At 51.0% G+C, this 23,961-nt stretch overlaps 2 protein-coding genes across 3 annotated transcripts in view; both read left to right on the top strand.

Moving 5' to 3' along the window:
* Positions 1-14,774, top strand: part of atos (atos homolog atossa) — a 22,863-nt gene extending 8,089 nt beyond the window's left edge. The window contains exons 2-10 of the mRNA XM_011155847.2: positions 2,333-2,547; positions 2,914-3,134; positions 3,239-3,461; positions 3,788-3,953; positions 4,117-6,661; positions 7,164-7,485; positions 7,564-7,763; positions 8,330-12,527; positions 12,838-14,774. Of these exons, the coding sequence (XP_011154149.1) occupies positions 2,335-2,547; positions 2,914-3,134; positions 3,239-3,461; positions 3,788-3,953; positions 4,117-6,661; positions 7,164-7,485; positions 7,564-7,763; positions 8,330-8,498 (4,059 nt within the window). The 5' untranslated portion in view covers positions 2,333-2,334 and the 3' untranslated portion in view covers positions 8,499-12,527; positions 12,838-14,774. The remainder of the gene's footprint in view (positions 1-2,332; positions 2,548-2,913; positions 3,135-3,238; positions 3,462-3,787; positions 3,954-4,116; positions 6,662-7,163; positions 7,486-7,563; positions 7,764-8,329; positions 12,528-12,837) is intronic.
* Positions 14,653-23,961, top strand: Src42A (Tyrosine-protein kinase Src42A). 2 transcript variants are annotated; one of them, XM_025307463.1, is made up of 6 exons: positions 14,653-15,857; positions 16,116-16,237; positions 16,486-16,649; positions 19,776-20,097; positions 20,730-21,065; positions 21,190-23,961. In XM_025307463.1, exons 1-6 carry the CDS (start codon positions 15,499-15,501, stop codon positions 21,396-21,398), a joined length of 1,512 nt encoding a protein of 503 aa, XP_025163248.1. In that variant the 5' UTR covers positions 14,653-15,498; the 3' UTR covers positions 21,399-23,961. The 2 variants fall into 2 exon arrangements, with proteins under 2 accessions (XP_025163248.1, XP_011154154.1); XM_011155852.3 differs by having other exon boundaries at positions 14,656-15,857; positions 19,770-20,097.

The raw sequence follows: 23,961 nt of genomic DNA, 5'->3' as shown, positions 1-23,961 counted from the left end.
AATCACCAGCACGATCGTTCGCCAATTTCCGCCAAGTGTATCAGCCGAAAGTTTATATAAGCGCGAGTTTAATCGCGCTTTCATGCGAGCGTAACGCGCAGGAGGAGCGAGCGAGCCTCGATCACGAATTCAGCGAGCGAGCTGTCACGAGGGGACCATGTGGAACCTTTGTGTGCTTCGTGACGTTGGAAGCCTCGCTTATCGCCATCGCCGACACGTTTCTGCCCCTCCCCTAGGCCAGACGATAAAATTGGAAAGACGAAAAATCGCGTCGACCACGGCCAGACGTGGCGCGAGTCGGTGCGCGCGATTCGCTGACGTAACGTGGGCAGCGAGAGTAGATATTAAGAGACCTCGAGTTTCCGCTCGTACTGGCTTTCCGTTTATGTAATGCGTCGTTAAGCACTCTCGCGACCCGTTCGATCGCGTGCGCGCCGTACGACACGCTCGATAATTTTCCTTCGGCCGCGGAGGAGATATCTCTCTCCTCTCTCCTCTTTCTCTCTCTCTCTCTCTCTCTCTCTCTCTCTCTCTCTCTCTCTCTCTCTCTCTCTATCTCTCCTCGAACCCGCTGTTTCCGACCCGGGCGCGGAGCCGGAGGAGCTGGGGAGCGTTTTGTCAGGCAGAAATCTCACGACGATGACGCGGCCGGGAATCAATCGCGAAGGATGGCACAGGCACTTCGCTGCCTGCGCGTCGCGGGCATCAGACGGATTCAATGAAGCGGCGCGTTTGCTCGCCCGACGCGGATTCATTTCCCTTCCCCCGTCGTAATCCGTGCTAGCGCTCTAGCGAGGTTCGGCAGTCGCTAGTTATCTAGCGCGGAAGATGTGTCCTCTCTTATCTTGTTTGTTGATTATGCCGACGGAATCGTGAGGAACGGGTTTCGCGATTACCTAACCGATTTAATCCCCGATAGTCGCGGCATTAATCAGCCGGAGTCGCGGCTCGCCTGACAATGAGTCGGCCCCGATCGCGTCTCCCCTTGGAGACCGCGTCCGCAGCTGCACACCTTGCGAGTTGCGGTGATCTCGTCGGTCGCGGGATCCGCGAGATCGACTCGAGATCCGGCGCAGAGTCTCGTCAAGATCGCTGAGACGCGACGAATTTCCGCGAAAGTCGAGAGCTCAGCCGCGGCTTAAATACTGCGCACCGCTCGACGAAACGAAGCGATGCTCGCCACGAAGAGAGATCCCTCAACGGGATCCTCGCGTATCGGCGACGCACAAGTCAATGCATCGGCCCTACCGCTTTGTACTAACCGTTCGGAAAACCTGTTACCCGCCGCAGCCAGGCCGGACTGCACCTTGTTTTCTTTCATCACGTGCTCTACGCGCCCGGCTATAACCAGTCCTGCGGACGTGACACAACAACAAATTTAAAGGGACGACAAAAATCCGGGGGTCTCCGTACGAGCCGTCCCGAGCACGTTGGCCCTCTCGGAGCGCGTACGCGCTCCGAGATTGCGTCCCGATATCACTTCGCGATAAGTCCCCAGGAGCAATGACATTCGGAAATCGACGCTTCATGTGCGAGTAAACAATCGGCGAGAACATCGGGCCGTCTGCCGATTATCGCTCGACAAGCCCGATCGAGGAAAATTACAGCTCCGATGCCTCGCACACGGAAAAAATTCGATGCTGTCGCGTATCAAATATATATTATATACATTGTCTCATCGATTGGATTATTAATTTCAACGATATTGCTACCGAGTCGAGGTTTACCTCAACTGACCTGTTGACCGATTCTATCGGTGTATCGGGCTGATGCGCAAGATTCGTCGCGTTTGTCAAATGAAGCAGGAAACGACGTTGTCTAATCTCGAAGGATTAGTCATTTTCAATCGTTAATTTTTACCAATAATTTTAATTAAATTTAATTTTACCAATAAAATCAACGCTGATTTTTTACACGTCTGACGAAGACCTGCTACTTTTTTTTTTCAGTAAGCAAGAGAATCCCCGCTCCCATGGGAATTAGATTCCCATGGGTTTCTATTTCCCATGGAAATTATTTCCCATGGGAAATAGAAACCGTGACGAATTTTCCGCATCAACTTGCATTTTTCCTTCCGTAGAAAATCGTCACTTTTTCGTCGAACTCATTCATGTAGGTTGTGAAGAAAATCTCTGGTGATCCTTCGGCAGTCTCGAGTCTCGACCGGTCGAGGTAAAGGCCGCTCCGGCAGCGCGGCTAGAGAAAGAGGATTTAATTAAAGTCTGCCTAACTGGGCGTAATTGGGGTCAATTGCGCGATCCACGGATCCTCTTCCGCGACGTGTTGGACGCGTTCGATCGCGAGCATTGATTATTCCTCTCTCGCTCCGCAGGTATGCACTGTCTAGGTGCGGTGACGGCTGGCACGTCCAGCCCGAACGGGGTTGGCGGCCGGGATGGTACTCTTAGCGTGTTTCGAGCCCTTGGAGTCCTAGTGTGCGAAGGGAGAATCCAGGGCCCTCCGCGTGGCTACAAAGAGGGCCCGCACTGCGCACCGCCTATGCAGGCGGTCCCGAACGATCACGTGTGCGAGGAGACCAACTATTTGGTAAGTAGTGGCATATGGTGCCCCCGTTATACTCGCCGTTGTTTCTAGGCGACCCACTTTCGTAGGCACTTTTTCACCGGCGTCGCCCCGGGGAACAATGCGCCCGCTCGAACGGAAGAAGCCAAATTGCGCGCGCGGCTCGCGAGCGACGGGAAATTCAAATCCGCGATCCGCTGTGAGATCAGATTTGTATCCTCATTGTGCCCGTCGAGACGCGTCTCTCCGCTGGCTGGCCAGGAGAAACGCGTCGCGACGATGGTCGCGGCGCACTTATTCGCCAATCAGTCCTCCCTGGGCCGTCGGCTTCTCTTGTTTCTTGTCTCCTGCGGGACTGGTCCCTCGACTTTCTTTCCTCTTCTTTTCAAGTGCGATCGATACTTGGTACTAATTCGGGAGATCGCGGAGCGCATCGCCACCGGCTCGTACCTGTGCGTCGAGGTGCTCCTGTGCAGTGATTGTCCGTGCGGTTTGGCCAAGTCTACGAGCAAGTATCCCGTTTGCCCCGTGCCGTCCTTGTCCATCTCATCATGGCAGCACACGTCGGACGTATTACTGGAGTACTGGTGTATTTCCATTGTCCCGAGCAAGTAAGTCCCCCACTTCGCGCCGGAGATTTCAATTGGCGCGACGTCGATGAGAGTGTGAGACCCGCGTCCCAAGGAAGATTCACTCATCTATTCGCTACTTGCAGGAGTCCAGAAACGATGAATTATCAAGGGTTGTACCAGGCGGTTCGCTCACGGCTGCACTTCAGTCAGGTCGCGGCGTGGTGGTCGCGCAGCAACGGTGCGGAGCCGAGTTACATTGCCACTCGTATCGTGCCACACAACGAAGACAATCTCAGAAAGTTTCGGGAGACACCGGTGGAGCACACCTTTCCTTTGGCTGGTAACGGCGACGGGAATTCTATCAAGGTAACAACAGATCTCTCAAAACACGCACGCACACGCAAATCCATTATAACGTCATGTCATGTCGAGGAAATATTAGGTTGCTGCAAAAGTTTGGCCGTTTGAGAGGAAAATTGCGAGTCCTCGTTAGATCCGTTTGAGAAGAGATAGACGTTCGTTTTATCGGTGAGAAGTGTTAATCCTTCGGGATTATCGTCTTCTAGTTCACTCGACAGACCCGACAAACTTTTTGCTCTCAGCAGCCGATACACACCTGAGTAGACTCGAATCTCACGGGAGAACACCCCTCTTACGTGCGAGGGGTCGAACACTGTACTTCTCGATTGCAGATCACCGTTTGGGCATTGCCGCGAATGGAGGAGGTGCCGGTGCTGATGTGCTCGTTGCACCCGAAGAAGGAGAAAGACGAGGAGGATATCGCGAGGGCGTTGACACCTACTAAGAATATTCCGGTGCCTGTTGCGCCGCAGAATCCTCCCGACCTTGTTTTGCCTGGTAATGAATTAAGCCTTCGCGTTCCCAATACCTCGGGGTTCCCGTTCTTACGAGTTCTCGCCTCTCGACATGGAAAAGAGAAAAACATTACGGAAGTTATTCTGCGAGACACGAGCGATCGCCGCGAGTGCATGAAAACTCACGCGTCTGTCTGTTCCGGCAGCTCTGGTGGATGACAGGCTGCAAACATCCTGCAACAAGTCCGGCAAGCACCATTGTCACTGCGAAGAGGAAGACGCGTCCCCTCTGTCACCCACCATCAGGTCCAACAGCGAACGGAAACGTCGCCGGTCGCTCCCCTGCGGCCCGGCGGAGAACTTCTGCGTGACCTTACAGCCGGTGCCGGTGCCGATGCCGTCCCTCCAAGAATCCATCCTGCAGGAGACGAAGGATAACGTGAGAGGCAGCACCGAGATGGCGAATAACCGCAGCGCGATGCGGGCGCTTCAGAACAAGTCGGAGGGCAGAGACGAGGTGAGGACCCGTAACAATCTCAACTCGGATCACCTGGAGCGCTGCTTCAAGACGCAGCTGAACATCGAGGATCGCGACAGCAGCCTGGAGAAGCGTTGCAAGCGTACGACGGAGATGGCCGAGATTGCCAATCCCAAGACCAACGTCAACAGGATCGAGGAAAGCTACAATAATTCCAGCAAGGGCTCGATCAATCCCGGCAAAGGGTCCAACAGCTCGTCCGAGAGCAAAGCCGCGGGATTGAGGGGCGCGCTGCTGGAGAATCTCGGCCCGTTCCCTCAGCTGCCATCCGGGCTGTCCTGGTCCTTCGTCTCTTCTTGGCAAAACAGCAACATGAACAGCAAGTTTCAGAGCTTCTGCGGCGCGAAAGAGGCGCGCTTCAGCGACTCCGAGAGGAGTTACAAGCCACCGATCACCAAGGACACCAACGTCGCGATCGACCCCTACGCTCAGCCCAACCCTTTTCACGAGTCGAACCCTGGGCCCTCGACGTATAATAATGTATACTGCCGCAAGGTGGACAATTCCGCTTGCACCGTACACCAGAGCTGCTTCAAGAACGTCAATAAGACTGCTTCGGCGGAGGCGGTGTCGACCGGTCAGGATGCGCTGGAGGCCAACCAAAATAAGGAAGACAATACCGCCAAAGGCCGAGGGCGAGCTGGCAAGGAGTTCAGCCACCTCATGTGGAAACTGTCGTTTCCAAACGAGAAAGACAAGCAGGAGGAGGGTGGGATCCTGGAATGGTTCAGCAAAGTGCCCGGTAGAGTGCTGGGCGTCACGGCCGCGAAGGGTTACGTCGACAACAGCAAGGTGAAGGGCTGCATGAGGCAGCCGGAGCATCATCAAGGTACCAACGAGATCAAGTTCAAGAACTGCAATCTGGAGCTGAGTCCGCGGGAGGTGAACGAGGTGTTGGCGGTGCTGCGTGCCAGGACACCGTCAGGTCGTCGGAAGACCACCCTGAAGAACGTGAAGAAACGGGAACGGTCCGAGAAGGCTGGCGAAGAGGGAGCGGCGATGGAGAAGTTGTCGCCGAGATGCGCGAGTTCGGAGAGCGCGAACCTAGCGGCGAATCGCGTCAAGTCTAGCGAGCTCTACGACGGCAAGAGGCTGTACAAGAGGATAGACTATCCGGCGGGCGAGCCGGCCGCCGCCGCTCTCGACCGGGTCTATTACGACAAGAACGTCTATCAGCCCGCGCACTTAAAGTTCGCCGAGCCGAACAGGTGGCACGAGGAGCCGCAGGTGCCGGGGGCGTGCGCGAACGGTGACGTGGAGCGCTTGCGGAACGTCTCCAACAAGGCGGACGTATTGCTCGGGGCGATCCTGCGGAACGGCAGCAGGGACCGGAACGGTCAGACGTTGGACGCTTCAAACGGGACCAGACCGAGGTTGACGACTAGTATTGACGACGACGAGAGCGATGACTGTCGCGCGAGCCTCGAGAAGCTCGACCAGGACCACAGAACCGCCTGTGCCGTCAACGACGACAAGTCCTTGCCGCTCGTGGTGAACAAACGATTTAACAAGATCCGGCAGCTGTTTAAGAGGGACGAGGACAACAGGAGGACCAGTACGACGGACGAGAGCTCCGTCTCGCTGGAGCGGGAGCACCCGTCGGCGCGATGCTCCAGCCCGGCGTCGTCGCGCTACAACAACGAACAGCCGGCGAATCTGCACAACTCCGCGAGGAGCAAGACGAAGCGGCGAATCGACTTCGCGAATGTTCCGGAGGCCGCCGACAAGAAGGGGCCGGCGACTCCAGGGCTCAGTACAAAAGACGCACATCAAAAGCCACCGATACATAGTACAAATAATATCGACGATCGCGAGCGCGATTCCGCGGGCCTAAATCGCCAGGGCAACTGTGATCGGCTACTCGCAGACGCGAGGGAGCTCGCCGGAGACGACGACGTGAACGCGAGGGACACCGCCGTCTCGAAGAACAATCTGACCGCTGCGACCATCCTGCAGAACGGCCATTCGTCTTCCAAGGTGCGGAACAACAATAATCACAAGGACGGCGTCGCCGAGGACGACGAGACCGTCGACAGGGGCGTGCCGTCCGCCCTCGAGCAGGAGAGATTCCGCCGGTCGCTGGAGAACGCGGCGTCGATGGTGTTTCACAGCAGGACCGGCCTGCCGTTGACCTCCAGCCCAGCACCGCTCAGGAGAGGCAGCTGTTGCTTTGATTACGACAGCAGCTTGAATTCTGTCTCGTCTAAAAGAAGGTACGGCGTTCGTTTACGTGGTGGGAAATACGTTACGTTTCTTGTCGCGTCTTTTACAAGGTCAGATCAACTCTGACTGCCAGGTCTGTGTTTTTTGTACTATCTTAGCATAAAAATATGACAGTTTCTTAGGTGAAACAGATGTCAGTCAGTCGTCCAACGAGGACTGTTTTCTTTTCATTAGCCGCACAAATTAGAATAGAAAAATAATAAATCTACCGCATCAACCGAAGATTTGTCTGCGACGTCTCGCTTTACTTTATCAAGGAGAGGAGCAACCTCGCAACCTGGTATACTGAGTCGTTCTTCAGTAGAAGTATAAAATGAATAAAAGTTACAAAGTATTTAAATGGATAAAAAAATGAATAAAAATATAAATTAAGTATCAGGTCGATTCTCTCCCTGACACGAAGTGAACCGAAATGTCTGCGATACGTTGGGAAAAAATTTATGAGCAAACGCGATTCCAACAACCGGGAGACTTTACCGTTTCACGTTGCAGCGCGCTGTTTGAGCTGAATACTCCTCCGAGTCCGGGCGCGGTGTCGCTGGAGGAGACTGATCGCGAGACGGAAAACGCTGGCGAGGGTGAGGAGACATCCAGAAGACGGTCAAGCTCCCGCCACCGGCCGCAGAGTCACGCTCTTCTAGGCAGCTTCGAAGAGTCGGCATTGAACGGCAGACTCGAACCGGTGTCCACCGTTCATGGCTTTACGGCGGAGCTCGGTGCCAGCGGTTCTTTCTGTCCGAAGCATCAGAAACTTCCAGTCACCGTGTTCTTCTACACGCTCGGTGACAACGACAAAGTCTCCACGCCATACCTTGTGCGTATCGATATCAGCGGCCCGATTCGGACCTCTTGTCGCGCTGCGTACGAAATGCTGTTTATCTTCTGCTTGCAGGCTCACATTAACTTGGAGAAGAAAGGCTATCAGGTGCCGAGGAGCGGTACCATCCAAGTGACCCTTCTCAATCCACTCGGTACAGTCGTGAAGATGTTCGTAGTACTTTACGATCTTTCCGACATGCCGTCGCGATCTCATACTTTTTTACGTCAAAGAACACTGCGGGACAAAACACTGCGCTACCTCGTTCACCTTAGGTAAGCATAGTCGCGCTTGTTGACGGACGCTCGACACGTTGATCGCCACGTATGAGAGTCCCGCTAGGGAGAAATCCTCCGTCTATCAATGATGATCCTTTTGTTCGTTATTCCCTCCTACTGATTTTGTGTGATAACGCTTCGTTAATTTTCCGTTAAATTCTCGTTAAACGTAATGTGACTATTAAATTTTCATAAGCAGTCTGGGGATATATCGAAAGAAAATAGAGAATCCTCGTGAGATGTCTAAGAAAGAAAACATCGAGTCGATGTTGCCTATTTTACTCGTAACGACGAATAATCACCCGACGAATTTGAGAATTCCGTTTTGTATTTTATTCCATGAACATGACATGACTTTTTGCGTGACAGCCGAGCGGGCGAGCAAAGGAATATCAGCCGCAAAAAGTGAGTAACGTGGCCTCCCGCTCGGAAACTCGCGCGTCATCCGGATATGAATAACGCGGCGTTCAACGTGTTGTGTTTCGCTACGCAGGCCGATAACGAAGCAAGTGGATAGGCACAGGAGAAGGACGCAACTTGACGCACGCATTCGCTCGTTTCAGATTTATGTCCAGCAAGTCAGGTCGAATTTATCTACATACGGACATCCGTATGATCATCTGCCGCAAGTCCGACGTGGACACGGCGTCGGACTTCGGCTCGGAGCCGCCGAAGGAACTCAGGAGCTACATCCACGGCCCTACGAATCCGAAATTTTCGCCAAGGTGCTGAGCCACGTGGTTCTTCCCATGGGGCTGCTGCCAATCGTTCCGCCCGCCTAGTCCCCTTCACGTCGAGGTGTGATCGACGCGCGTTGCGATTCAAAAAGAACGATTCAAAAAGAACAAGGGAAAACATTTCTGAGCCGAGTTCTCTTCTTTCCAAGTCACGTCGGCGACCGACGACCATCGCGTCGTTCTGGAGAGACATTGTAGTCGGAATGTTCTTGTAATTTACTTTTAATTTACATCGAACGTTGCTCCCGAGATCCCTCGGAAAACACCGGGAGTAGAAGTGGGTGTGTACAAGCACGTTAACTCGCTCGAGAGACAATTGTGATAATGCCCAAACAAAAGATGCAGACCAGATTTGACGAAATGATCATTGAATTGGTTCTTTTCGGTTGATTTCGGATCGCAAAGGATTCGCGGCCGAGGATCGAGAAAAAGAGAGAGAGAGGGGGGGGGGAAGAGAGAAAGAAAGAATCTGATGGAACCGTACGAAGGATGGATTAACCGTTCATGTTGGAACAATAATTTATTATTGTTTGAAATTATATATAATTTTTATAATACGTAGTACTATAAGATTATATAATTGTATCATATGATTACGTTTTTTTTTCCCCATAAAAAATAACTGGCTAACGTTCGTAGGGCGAAGATTACGTTCTTTGCACATTGCGAGCGCGCGCACGGCGAAGAGTTAAGTTAGAGAGTGAAGTCCTCTGATTTGGCCATTGAGTTTTCCAACATGACCGGTCCGATTGAAATCGACGCGAAATCGCGATTACACTTCCGCTTCGGGGTGTCACTTTGATCTATGGTTCGCGCTTGCAGTATAGAATGCCGCACGTGTGCGTCACGTACTCCGCACGAGATCTCTCATTTCAAATTAGTCCTTGCACCGTAGAACCGTACATTGGTGTTTTTCCGATTGGACAATTCCGTTTTACATGTTGTATACAGCCGATTGGTCTTTCCGTTTGATCCGTCAACAATCGTGATTCGTAATCGGAAATCGGTCAGTCAATTCGGAGCGCGCACCACTAGAGGGATTACGTCGACGTTTCCTTTTTCCTTTTCTTTCTTTGTCCAGCGTTTATATTGTAATCGCTACACTATAGTGCATGCCGCTAACCATTACATTTACGGAGTTTATCGCAGGCTGGACGATCTCTCGTTGGGAGGCCATTTTTTCTCAACTTATATTGCTGTAAATATAGTCACAGGCGTAGAAAGCGAGTAAGAGAGTTTTTAAGCGGGATGATACTGCCATTGTGTGTGTAGCACCCTACGTTTAAAACGATAAAAACAAGTGATACATATATAAGCGCGTAAAAACAGGTTGGCGTGTCCGGTCGCCCGTTGTACATACACGTGCTGAGTGTGAAGATCGAAACCGTACACGTCAAAGATATCGCCACACGTGTGCGGTGAAGAGTACAAAGTTATTTGTGCGCTACTTGCGACCAAGAAAGAACCCTTTCGGATAGACGTTCTTTTCTCTTGTGTTTCCTCAAATTTTCCGTTTGTCAGACTCATTTCACGATTGAGACCTTGCCGCAGGCGAGTGCGAGTGTAACGCGAGCGACCGGAACCGGCGAGTTTTTCCGTGGAGGAAGTAACAAAAAATATTATTTACACATATATAATCGTATATATATGTGTATAGATATGTATATATGTGCACATATATGTACGTGTGTGCACATATATGTATATATACATATATATACATATATGTATATATATATATGAATATGAACACAATCTTTGTGTCCGTAGCACTGTGATGAATATTTTGATAGACTATAAAAAGAGTAATTATTATTATTACAGAATAACTATTTCCGAGTAGTAAACATTGATAGAGACGTAGATTTAAACGATTCGATTAACATGTCGTGCGAAAAGAGAAGAAAAAGAACAAGTGTAACCGTGCGTAATTTACTAACTAGCAGCAAAGTCGCGACTCTGAGTCCAGCTTCAGAGACGTACGAACGAGACACACTCCAGTTTTCCCTTTATTTTTCTATGGAGCGTTAGAGACGAACGACACGCGGAAAAAGAGATGCTAATAAACGTTAGGAGAGTTTAGGTTTTGGGTCTTTCAGCGATAAAAGAATCTAGATTAGGACTCCGAAGGTCGGCAACGAGTAATTTCAGTGTCACAATATCGTCGAGTCGCGCCCGTTTTGCGGGCGAGAGAACACGTGAAGAAGAAAGAAAATAATAAAGTTTCGTTATATCACTTGCGCCACTCTCGCCGTGATTTCTGCGAAGGCAGAAGACTTCGACTGTCCCGATAATCATACGACGATTCCGATTTGACGGACAGATCTTACGAGGCGTACGAGGTGTATTTTTCGCAAAATCGATCGTCCGGGCTCGAATTATTCATTGCGAGAGGTAACTGGATGTGCACGCGCGCAGGAGAGAGTTGCTGTACGTGTACGAAGGAATACCGTCAATTGTGACTTTCTGGACGGAACAATTGAACGTTCGTATATACGCATATAGCAATCAAAGGCATAATAACCGCATGTACATACATGTAATTTCGGCCGTGAGAATGCAGCTGGGTGTCCGTTCCCTTTTTATCTTGACATTGTATTCGTTTTATCTTATCGTTTTTATATACGCAAATAGGAACGACGAACACCACTTACGGGCGATCTCGAGTTAAATCGACTCGGGTATATTTTCCTCGTCTCGATAGGTGCTGAAATCTTTCGCAAGGACGCCAGGAGATTTTATCGCCCGATACGTTTTACACGTCTCATTAGTCCCCCTCTCTCTCTCTCTCTCTCTCTCTCTCTCTCTCTCTCTCTCTCTCTCTCTCTCTCTCTCTCTCTCTCTCTCTCTCTTTCTCTCTTTTCCCAACAGACGAGCTCATTACAATTGAAATCTCCCTCCTCGCTGTCGCAATGACCGTCGCCGATGCGTTGCGCAATCGGCGTGCCTTCGCGCGCTCGTAAAACTCGCTCTGGCCGGTCTATAATTCGCGCTGGAATTCAGGCCGGGATTCTGTCTGTGAGAAAATTCGATGAATCCCAAGTGCACCGGCGGACACGTGCGTGACACAATGCCATGAGGCTTCGGGTGTTTTCCGGGTGTTGTACGGCACACAAAATCGCAAATAGAATTCTGCCCCGAATTCCGTCGCGATTTATAGATCGTCCGCGGCGAGAGCTCGAGAGAGATCGCTGGCGGAGGAAGGAAATCGATTTCTCTCGCTGTTTCTTCGCCGCTCGACCCACCGTGAGATCGATTCCCATGTTTATTTCTGATAACACATGCGCCCGAATTCTTATCTTAATTCGCGCGTTATTTTTATCGCGCGGCCACAAGAAGGATGCTCGCGCGCGTCGTCGTCGTCTCCGTCGGACGTGCCTCTCGGTGGGACGACGAGCGCGCGAGGTTCGCGTATCCTTTTCGTATATCTCGCCAGGTCGACTCGCTAAATGTCGACACGTCTTTTCGACGGACCTTCCGAGAGACATTGTACAGAGCAAAAGGTCGAGAAAAGTATTCGCGCCGTTCGACGAGGACGACTGTAAACACACAGACACGCGTACACACCTAGACCGTTGTTAAGATATATCTTTCCGACGTTTTCTTCTTTCTTTTTTGAGAAATAAAGTAGAGTGTCGAGATTATAATCGTCCTGTCGTCAATCGATCGTTCGAGATTCGAGTCCGAGTCTCGGCTCGCAGCGGCACGATTTCGAGCAGTGAGAATATCGTAGCGCACGTAGCGAATGGCATGGATATGTGTAATCATTGCCGTGTTCGTTGTATATTTAATCATTTTAATCATCATGCGGGACGAGACGAGCGCAGGAGAACCAGCTGATCTCAGCGCCGGAATGTCAGTGGGCGCTTTATCGGCGATCCGAAAGAATGGTGAGTCGGTATCGAGGAATATTCCTGAGCGATGAGGACATGGCGAAGCAACGCACATTCCTCACGAACGCAAGGGGGTCGCGACACCAAATGGCAAAGCGTAAGCAGTGGGACTCGAGAGGAAATGATTATATGTAATTATGTATGAAGTTTCTCCCTGCATGGCCGTGTATAATCGTACGTGATTTTTCACGCCAGAAACGCTGTTGTGCAAACACCATTAAAGTGACCGCCGGTGCTTGTGGCAGTCTGCGATGTCGGTGTTTAATTGAAGAAAATTATTTCTTTCGCTCGTCAACGTTTTTCACGTGTGGAAATTGCATATGATTACATAGCAGCCATGTAGATATGACATTTGTATATATAGGTCATATATAATTTATACATGACTGTATATATATATATACAATTTCTCATGCAATTATATTTAATCCTTTTCGCCAGATCGATAAGCAGATCGACCAATCACTGTCGAGAATTTTAACACGATGCACGGAAGAAGAGATGTCAGTTTGACTGAGCACACAAAAATTGGGAAATGATATATTGTCTTTGTTACCGCGAAGGGATAAAATTCATTCCAACATTTGATTTAGACTATCGAGGACATTTACCTGGTCGGGAATCTCTTTCCACTCTTGCAGTCGAATTTCCCACTCGATCCTTATCCTTCCCAGGCAACGGGAAGTTTACTCGCGCCAACGGAATTATGTTTCCCGCAAATTCTCGACCGCGACTGCGGCTGATTCGCTTTCTGCTCGAGTTTCACCGCTTCTGTTTTTTCTATGCGCCACCCGCTCGGCATCTACAGGGGATGGCAACGTTTTTTTATTCTCTCGTAAACGACAAACTTGTTGAAACCGGCATCAGCACCGGATATGATCGCGGCGGCAATTTGTCACACGCCTTCTCAAGCGACCATTCCGTGACGATTGTAAACGATTTTAGGTGTACATAGATTCCCCTCCGAAAGTCTTCTCTCGCTGGAGAAGCGGCGAGCGAGCACACCAAACGATATGTGTGCAGAGACCGAAAGGGAGAAAAAGAGGAAAGTAGGGGATACGAGCAAGGTACCTCTGATCAAGTGCGATCCCGTCGGCGTCGTCCCTCCTTCTCCACCTCCTCCTTTCTTAGATTATCAATTCTACGTATTATTACGCAGGTAGAGAGCGGCAGCCGAGGTTTGAGTTTGTCGAGTTTAGCAAGTTAGGGCGTTGCAAAATAAAGACTCGTTTGGGGATGAATACACCCGGCTGGTTGTTGTGGCCCATCGACTTCTAAGCCGACCGTTACCTTCGACGCGCCATTTTGCCGGACGTTTGAATCCGATCCGCCGAGAGCGCGATCGAAGGTGCAGATGTGCTCCGTCGGTAAGACGACTTTACCGACCGACGCGGCAGTCGTCAGTTGGCGGGAGAGTCCGCGGCGCGGCAGTCGCTTCCTCGTCGGAAATGCTTGGCGAGCAGCGCCGACTTGGCGCTCCCGCTGGGCTCACTTTCTCCGTGACTACGCGCGCGCGTCACACGCATTCATATGCGTGCGCGACAGTTAGTGACAGTGACGAGCTATCGGAGGTGGTATCGCGCGAGTTCGCAACACGCTCCACACCCGTCTCGTAGCGTCGTCGGCTGGTCGGACGGCTGACGAGAGAGCGGTACGTAGTAGACGCGAATATAAACGACTCCGTCGAGGGAACCCTCCGTCGTTGGCGACGAGAACACACCGCTCTATTCCTCTCTCTCATCCTCTCTCTTTCTCTCTCTCTCTCTCTATCTATCTATCTATCTATCTATCTAGCTGTCCCTCTCGCGAGTGTCGCGGTGCGCGGTGATACTCGGCGATATCGCCGTGTGCCCGTCGAAGCCGAGATACATCCGGTGCGGCCTCTCGCTCCTCGGCGAGACTCGTCCAGCTCGGCGGAACCGTTGGGCGTGTGTCGTATGGAAGAAAGACGGTCGGCGGACTCACGCGCGCATGCGAGGACCGACGGATACGCACAGGAAGGGCTCTGGCTTTTGACGGATCCGTGACTCGCGCCTGCAATGGCGACGGCGCCTCCGCCTGCTGGCTTGCCTACTTTCTAAGCTGCGTTTTGGTGAGAGGTGTCGATCGCGCGCGGCCTGATCTCGCGTCTGTCTCTCTCTCTCTCTCTCTCCTTCCTCGCCCATTCTCTCGGTCTTCGCCTCTTCTTATCTCTTTCTCTCTCTCTCTCTCGCTCTCTCTGTATCTCGCTCTTCTCGCGTTCCTACGCGCGCACGCACCTAAGGACTCACACGTACATACACGCACGCGCGCGCGCTCGCGTCCATAGAGAGGACTATGTGATTGATGACGTACGACCGACGCTGGGCTACTCCTCGGCGATTCCACAAGTGCAACAGCAGCAGCAGCTGCGCTACGGTCTCTCTTCGGGCAGGACGAGGCGGATCTCGAGATCGCGAGATCGACCCACGTCGGGCTTTCGCGGGCGATGCTCCGCGGTTGTCGGTGCGCCGATCTGTACCTGCGGGCGCCCAGGATATCCGGAGAATGCGCGGAGAGCCCGCTCGGTGGTCGCGCTGCTGCTACCGCTGGCCTTCCCTCGCGGATGTGATCCTTCCCTCTCGCCCGCTCGCCCGCTCTTCTCGCGTTATCCAGTCGACGCCAGTTCCGGCCGTCTCGCGGTTGCTCGTCGATCCATCGTCGTCGGCGCGACACAGCTGACAGGTCTCTCTCTTTCTCTCTCTCTCTTTCTTTCTCTTTCTCTCGCGTCTCACGGCTGCGTCGCCAGCTGTGCGCAACGTCGATTTGATCTCGCGAGTGCCGCACGTGCGGGGAACTGGACCCCGGTGAGAGATCGGATCGATCGATCCTGCTGCTGGTGAGCGAGAGTGCGCGCGGCAGGACTCTTTTGGCCGACCGTCCGCGACTCGCACGCCTGTGAATCTCGGACAACGACGACGAGGAGGACGGTCGTCGGTCACCCCGTTGCCGGGAAACGTCGCTATTCAAGGTCCGGTCGCGAATTAGATGCGACCGAGGGGACCGTCGGCAGAGCGACGAGGTCTCCTGACGAGCTCCGTCTGAGGCGAAGAGACACGAGACGACGCCCGGACACCGAGCAACATGGGCAACTGCTTCAGCAACCCCACGGACGTGGAGAAGGAGAAGCCGGACCGGATAGGCAACCCTAGCATCGAGGCGGTCGCGTCGCAGGCCAGCCCGGTGCCGACCCCGCCGCCCGACCCCATCAGGCCGATGCCGCAGATTCCGGACGCGGATGTCGCGACCGCCAAGATATTTGTCGCTCTCTACGAGTACGACGCTCGCACCGACGAGGATCTGAGCTTCCGGAAAGGCGAGCACCTGGAGATACTCAACGACACGCAGGGCGACTGGTGGCTGGCGCGGAGTAAACGCACCAGGCAGGAGGGCTACATCCCTAGCAACTATGTGGCCAAGTTGAAGTCGATCGAAGCGGAACCGTGAGTCAACCGTCGTTTCCATCGGTTATTTTTTATCTCTAGTTAATTTAGTCGTCCCGGGTATCACGGTGAACCGGTAACCGCTTGTTATCGCGGACCGATTGACCTGGAAGTAATATCCTGGAAGTTGACTCACGGCGATGAATCTCCTCTGTTTCTCTTCTCCTCGCAACAGCTGGTCGCCTCCTGCTGGAGGCGAGCCCGGCTGGAAATTGGCGTGCGACACGCTCTCGTAACCGCTGGCATTCGCACTTGCAGGTGGTACTTCAGGAAGATCAAGCGGATCGAGGCGGAGAAGAAGCTGCTGCTGCCGGAGAACGACCACGGCGCCTTCCTGATAAGAGACTCCGAGAGCCGGCACAACGATTACTCCCTCTCAGGTAACGCAATCGGACGATAATAGAAGAGCCGTATAACGGTCGATCGTGTAACGCGGTCACCGTGCGATATTAATAAGTGAATAACGATTGGCGTGGATCTCCTCGCTCGACCGCGGGCCGCGCGTTGCTGAGAGAGGGGGAGAGAGAGAGAGAGAGTGAGAGAGAACCGTGGCCAAGCGGCGCGAGGAGAGACCGCGTGCGATCGACAGGCGCGCGACGTGGAATCTGTCTAACGAGGATCGTTGCAGTGCGCGACGGCGACACGGTCAAGCACTACCGCATCCGTCAGCTGGACGAGGGCGGCTTCTTCATCGCCAGGCGAACCACGTTCAGGAATCTGCAGGACCTGGTGGAGCACTACAGCAAGGACGCGGACGGGCTGTGTGTGAACCTGTGCAAGCCTTGCGTGCAGGTAAGCGATCGAGTTGCTGCCCCCAATCGCCCCCGCTCCCCACGTGGCCGACACGAGACCGGGCTTGTAATGTAATCAGAGCGGCAAACGGCAATTGCCGTTGGGACGTGATGATCGATGTCGCTGCAGCCGCTGTGGATTACCCCAGCTTCCTTACGAGGCAGATTAGAGATGGAATCGTGTGAATGTCGTGTTTCACGCGTTATTGTCGTCGCCAGTCTCGCTTGTCGCAGACACCGGCGGGTCCTGATGATCGATGAAGAAACGCGCACGGAGGGGAACGATGAGAGTGGCCGAGTTGACACGGCGACTCGATGCGTTTCCCTTGGACGAGGAAACGAGTTTCTGGCTCTCCAGACGCGAATTTGTTTTCTATGAGCGGAAATTTCGAAGGAAACGGAATTTCCAAGTTTTTTCAAGAGTAGGTTCGATTTGTAAGCAGAGATTTTTAAAGGAACAGAGTTTCTGGTATGTAAGGAGACCGATCTCGGTTTGTGGAATGAAACGAAATTTCTGATCTTTTGAGCTGCAGGAACGTATTCGATCGGTGTGAACCAGAAGACGTTTGAAGGAAATGGAATTTCTCATGCTGAAGAGCCGAATTTGGTCTGCGAGAACCAAGAGTGCCGTTTCCTTCCGCCAAAACGCGCCTGGCTGCGTCATTGTCATGACAACTCCATTCAATCTTTCTTCTCCGTGCGGCATCCTCTCTGTCTCTCTCTCTCTCTCTCTCTCTTTCTCTCGCACGGAGGCACTCGTTCACCTGCCCCTTCCCCGTCGCCAAAGGGAGAGCGCATTTTGTCTCGTCGCGAGGGGGAGAGAGAGAACCTTCGAAGAAGGGAAAACTCTCTTCATTGGCATTGAATCACGCTGGACGAGTCGCGCGCATTAAAATGTGCAACGAACGAGCGAATACCGTAGCGCGCGCGTTACCGTTATCGTCGCTATCGCGAGCCGAGCGTAAGTCGCGCCGCGGCGCGAGGTGCCCTGCGCGAAAATTGGGCAATAAATAACAGCGATTGAGACCTCATTATCGGCGAATCGATCAGCTCGACGTTGCACGCCGCTACTCGGCGATATCGCGCGCGCGCGCGACGGAGAAGCTGTCCAAACTCGCATTTGCGGTCGGCACTTGCAAAAGCAAACGCGCGAGACGCGATTGATTCGCACGATTGCCCGAAGCCGCCCGATTATGATAATAATGGCGATAATTGCACGGTCATCGCTATTGTTGCCGTGATTGCCCGACGTATCACAGTGTCCCCAGATTATTCTTATTGTTTTTGCTCTCATTATTGTTACTATCGCTAGCGCGCGCGCGTGAGCCGGTCGAGCCGACACTCCGACGTGTCCGCGCATAGCATAGGTGTCGAATGGCACATCCTAAAGAGACAACATTTACAAACATGTCAGTTACATCAGATACATTGATTGCGACCGCGCGTGATGCGCGTTATTCCCGAGCAGCGGTTGGCCCTCGCTCTCGGGAAATCGCGCGGAAAGTAACACGCTTAGAGTAACGTGTACATACATATCGAGGCCCGCAGTAACGCGCAGCGCGCAGTAATGAGACACTCGCAGCCGTCAAAGGTTGCGTTTGCACCCTTACGGGGAGTAAAAGAGGAAAAGATGCCGCGGTCTTTGTAGAAGCGCACTTCTTGATAAGCACTCTCTCTCTTCTTGCGAAGTTCGATGTCTGAATAGACTGTGTTTGTTTGTCTGTTTATTGCTTGCCCTACCTCCCGGTGGATTTTCTTGGTAAATTGAATGTCCTAATATGCCATAACACGTTTTGATTTCTCTTCTTTTTTCGACGCAAAACGCTTCTCTCCATTGTGTCCGGCCTGTACATACAGCACAAGCCCGTTTTATACGGGATTATGTTCCAAAAGCAGTAGATTGTCATTCACTTAGAGATATCTCGTATCTAAAAGCTCTCTCTCTCTCTCTCTCTCTTTCTCTCTCTCTCTCTCTCTCTCTCTCTCTCTCTCTCTCTCTCTCTCTGTACATCTCGATGTGATTCCATATCTGCAACATGGTTTTTGATCTCGTTCTCTCATTCTCACATCACACACATGCAAGAAACATATTCATCTAGCATCCTAGCAAGCTCTCCGCGAGAGGGATAACGAAATTAGGATAACGGAAACGTACGAATCGGAAAGATTGGCAGCACACACGGAACGAGAGGAAAAGTGGAAAGTCTCTAAGAGATCCGAACGGGCAAGCATTTGGCAAGCGCGAAAATGCGTTTCGTCTCGCCTGTGAATAACAATTTACCTTTGACCAACGCCTCCTTCACCATATGCGTGCTCTGCCGTGCTCTGACGAAAGCGAGAGAATTGAACGCGCGCTTGTCGGCGAATGTATGTGTGCTCGAGATCTGTATATTCGCTCGCGCGCATGCAGAATGTCCCAAAGGCGCGCCTCCGCGTAACGGCGGGAACCTCTTCCGCTCTCCTCGGATGACGAACGAGTTTGGTACTTGGATGGATGGATGGATGGATGGACAGACGGACGGACGGATGGACGGGTGTGAGTGCGTGTGCGTGTTATCGCGTTTTAGATTATACGTACGTACGCCGATTACGCGTGACCGACGCGTGTTTTCCGCGGCGTGAAACGCCGATTTGAGACATTTTGCATACGCTCGCGTTGTATTCGTTCATTATTTCATTTCCTCTTCGTTTCTATATATGTATATTTAAATATTATATACGTATCTCTATCTCTCTCTCTCTCTCTCTTCGTTCCTCTGAAAATCAGCCGCCGTCGGAGTGTGATCTCTCTCGCGTCGCGCTTGGCCGCCGCCGCGAGAGATCGTCACCGCGGCGCTTAACGATTTGCAGGACTCAGGGCGATCAGGGTAGGTTTGTATATCCGCGAAGAGGGAGGTTATGATGCGCTAGCTCTCCTTACGCTGTGCGTAGAGATTGTCTCTTGAACGCTTACTTAGAAATTCTTTCTCCTCTCCTCGCAAAGGAGGCCGGAACGAATAGCTCGCAATTATTAACGATTGTACCGCCGACAACACACGATACCCTTCCTCGCACAACAAATCGCAAGCCGCGAGTCTGGGCCCGCGCGGTGCGGCTGATCCGGCTCTGGCTTTGTCGGCAGGTTGAGAAACCCGTAACCGAGGGCCTGAGCCACCGTACACGAGACCAGTGGGAGATCGACCGTTCGTCGCTCAAGTTCCTCAGAAAGTTGGGACAGGGGCAATTCGGTGAGGTGTGGGAGGGACTGTGGAACAACACCACACCGGTGGCGATAAAGACGCTCAAGCCTGGCACCATGGACCCGAAGGACTTCTTGGCCGAGGCGCAAATCATGAAGAAGCTGCGACACAACAAGCTAATCCAGCTGTACGCCGTGTGCACGATGGAGGAGCCGATCTACATCATCACCGAGTTGATGAGAAACGGCAGTCTACTGGAATACCTGCAAGGTATAATCGGATCGCACACGGGTGAAACAGTATCGTGCACTTCTAGTAACCGAACAAATTGAGATGGACGCTTGACTTACGGTGAGGTGATATTCACCTTGAAATTTGTGAGATATCGAACATTTTGCCAACAAGAATTACACAATAGAGAAATATGTGAGAGTAGGAGAAATGTGTCTGACAGACATCGTGTGAAACGGTTGTTTTACTTTTTTTAGATGGGGAATAGCTTTGATTTTTTTTTTTTTTTTTTTTTTTTTTTGCGAAGGTGCATAAAGTGGTAATGGTTATTGCCTTACTGTACTCCGTGTACAAGGCATGACTGTTATTCTGGCATAATGTAACAATCGTTGTGGTCCTTATTTGGTTGTTTGATGGGACAATTATGACTTATGAATCGCGATAATTCGCGTTGCAACAACAAATGTCTCGCTGAAACACTCAACCGACAAATTACTACGACTGATGAATAATTGTTACATCACGCCGGAATACAACGATCGTGTAAGCCAGGTGTCTGTTTCGGATTCGCAATGTCCCACGCGCTTAGTATTCTTCGGCCTTCATATCGGCGTCCGACTCGACATGATCGAACATCATTTTTTATTCTTTTCTCCTCTTTTCTCCTATAGGCAAAGGTAGAGGCGTAAAGTTGCAGCAACTGATCGACATGTCCGCGCAAATAGCCGCTGGTATGGCTTACTTGGAGTCGCAGAACTACATCCATCGAGATCTGGCAGCCCGTAACGTCCTCGTGGCGGACGGCAACGTCGTCAAGATCGCCGATTTCGGCTTGGCCAGGCTCATCAAGGAGGATGAGTACGAAGCCCGAATAGGAGCCCGCTTCCCCATCAAGTGGACCGCGCCCGAGGCGGCAAACTACAGCAAATTCAGTATTAAGTCTGACGTGTGGTCGTTCGGTATCCTCCTCACTGAATTAGTCACATACGGTAGAATACCTTATCCAGGTGAGTTTCTCGCCATAGCTCTTCTTCTCTCCGTGTTTTTCATCTTTGAACACCGGATCACCTGAGAAAACAAATCTCGGTCGTTATGACCGGATTGATAAAATGTAAATGCGCTACTCCGCAGGTATGACGAACGCCGAGGTCCTGCACCAGGTGGAGCACGGCTACAGGATGCCGTGTCCACCCGGTTGCCCGAGTACGCTCTACGACATCATGCTGGAATGCTGGAACAAGGACCCCATGAAGAGACCGACCTTCGAGACGCTCCAGTGGAAGCTCGAGGACTTCTTCACCATGGAAGGTTCCGAGTATAAGGAAGCGTCCGCATACTGAACAAAGGAGTTTTGAAATCTTCCACGTTTACATATTACTCCGTCGGGAGACGCGCGATAACGATCAGCGCTGCCGTTATCGCGGCACAGTGGTGGTTGTTACGCGGTCCTCTTCGTTAACCATACGTGACGCCAATGTTCGCGGTACTTCCGAGAATACTGTATAACCTTTATACTCGATCGACGATGGTCATTTTACGAACGATCGATAGATGATAGTGTGATTTTATTTAACGTTAATTTTCCGTCTCTCCTCTCTCTCCCCGCCCCTCGTTTTCTATCTTTTCGCCCCCGTCCTCTTGTTTTCTCCCCCATTTCTTCTTTTTTCTTCCTTTTTTCTTTTTATGTTTTCGTCTTCGTACATTCTGTCTGCCATAGGGGATCGAAGAACGCGATGTTTGTACATTTTTACTTATTACTTGACGGACGTACACGTCGGCATATTTTGATAATTCTCAGCGGCGGCGACACGTGGCTTTAGGTATCGTTTTAGATCGCAGTAAGGATGTTACGACGTACATAGATATTACTGGCCTTTGTAAAATCGTTTGTATAAGTGTCAGTTAGCGTCAGTTATCGAGATAGACCTCGATCGCTCAGACGGTGACGTTGCGATTGACGACAGTAGTAGAGCGATGTAATATATTCGTGTACAATATATAAATTGTACTTCCCGTGTTGCAATTACCGTATGATTGTATTCTATTTACACGTGAGACTATATGAGACGACGGGCGCTAATCCTCTTTCTCTCTCTCTTTCTCTGCCGGCCACACTCGACCGACGATGCGGTCGAAACGACGGACCACGAATGCACAATTTATCATTCCTTCTCTGTCTCTCTCTTCTCGCTCGAGCACGATGACTCGAACATTCACGATGAATTCCCGCGAGACGGACATGCGAAAATCGTCCGGAGCGATCTTGCGTGTGCGTCCTGTCGCGTGAAACGCGCCGCGGCGATCATCATCGGCAGGACATTGTCTCTTTGCCCGTCTCGTCCGGCTCGTCACAAAGCGACTAATACATTGTAAACTGCCAACTACGTTTTCTAAGGTATATTTATCGCACGTAAGATTACGATAAGATTTTCGGAAGCGTACGCGAGATATCGGTAACGTGCGCGGCCGAAGATAGGCTTATCGTTTCGAGGAATCGTCGGATTTTTTATGTATTTCGAGAAGGGAGTGTAATTTCTCGGCACGAATTGCGCCACCTTCGTTGATCATTCGGCCACGCGTTATATCGAATTCGTAATTTTTATATATTTTTATATCGTGTACCCGAAAGGATTTTATTACTCATTTATCGCGACTTTTCACGTTGGCGAGTCACTTGAACTTGAGAATAGTTATGCTATCCGTATACACATAGAGAAAGTAAATAAATAATATTGTATATACATAATACATATACGTATGTGCATATAATATTATTTATATTATATTTCATAAATGTACGATTCTAATAATACGATGTAAAGTTATATACAGATATTTTAGCGATACTTTAAAACCCTCTTGATATACGCAACAGACACGCACATATATACACTAGATTTCAAAACAGTTGTATTTTGCTTTTTCAATGCAATTCGGAATGCAGCAGATGTCCAGCGAGAGGACCGGATATTCCTCAGAAACGAGTTCTCTTGCTGGGCCACCGGCTGTTATCCAAACTGCATCCAAGAAAAAAAAGTTTGAAATCGTTTAGGACTCAGTGTACGCAACACACACACACACACATACATAAAAATATGTACGGAATGTGCCAAAACCATCATCGCCATTCCCTTAAACTGTCAATTCTATGGTCGACTCGGAGTTAGCCTTTCTGCAACGAGAACTCGATCGGTCATCCGCTCCCATCCACGACTACCTCGAGTTCCTCGCGACGATTACGATTCGAAGATCGATTCTCGGAGAACAACATCGCGCTGTATTTTAATGTAGACACGCTCGAAATGCCGAAAGGTCAAGCTCCATCTCGTCAGAGAATGCGCCTCCGAAGTTTGATGCAAATTTTACAAGGCACGCGCTCGTCGTATACACGAGCCTTGTCTTATACATATATATATATATATACATATACATATATTTGTAAGAAATACAGCGTCAGCAAGCATCCGTATATTCTGTTCGAAAGTCAGAGCTGTGTTAATGGTACCAAATTAATCGTAAATTTCGAGAATGTATGCTTACCAGGCGGAACCATTAACGAGACACGCGACGAACTTTTCGCTAAGGCATATCTTTGTCGGTTTCTCGAGAGATCGTCGATCAAGCGGCGAGAAGCACGATTTGCATCACCCAAGTTGTATCTTTTTTTGTTTTCTTATCTTAAGCGTCCCCCTTCCTCCCGTGAAAGATTTCAATCGAGCAGAAGATATATGCATCATATATTTGTGTAATAAGATATTACAGCGAGTGATTTTGCATTTCGACACGACTATTCGCAGGTTCCCGCCGAATTGTAAGATTGCCGAGAGCTAACGCGCGGCGTCATGAAGTTGTGACAAGTACGTTTAAGAAATAAATAAGATAAAGAGACTATGATTACGATAA

Source organism: Harpegnathos saltator, unplaced genomic scaffold (assembly GCF_003227715.2).
Source record: "Harpegnathos saltator strain DR-91 unplaced genomic scaffold, Hsal_v8.6 scaffold87, whole genome shotgun sequence".
Taxonomy (NCBI): Eukaryota; Metazoa; Arthropoda; class Insecta; order Hymenoptera; family Formicidae; genus Harpegnathos; species Harpegnathos saltator.
This window is presented reverse-complemented; position numbering and strand designations above follow the sequence as displayed.

Bases quoted from the DNA above. Each gene is read 5' to 3' on its own strand.
- Src42A (XM_011155852.3), top strand. From the start codon at position 15,499: ATGGGCAACTGCTTCAGCAACCCCACGGACGTGGAGAAGGAGAAGCCG. The intron at 16,238-16,485 runs GTAACGCAATCG...GGATCGTTGCAG, and splicing joins CAACGATTACTCCCTCTCAG to TGCGCGACGGCGACACGGTC. The intron at 21,066-21,189 runs GTGAGTTTCTCG...GCTACTCCGCAG, and splicing joins CGGTAGAATACCTTATCCAG to GTATGACGAACGCCGAGGTC.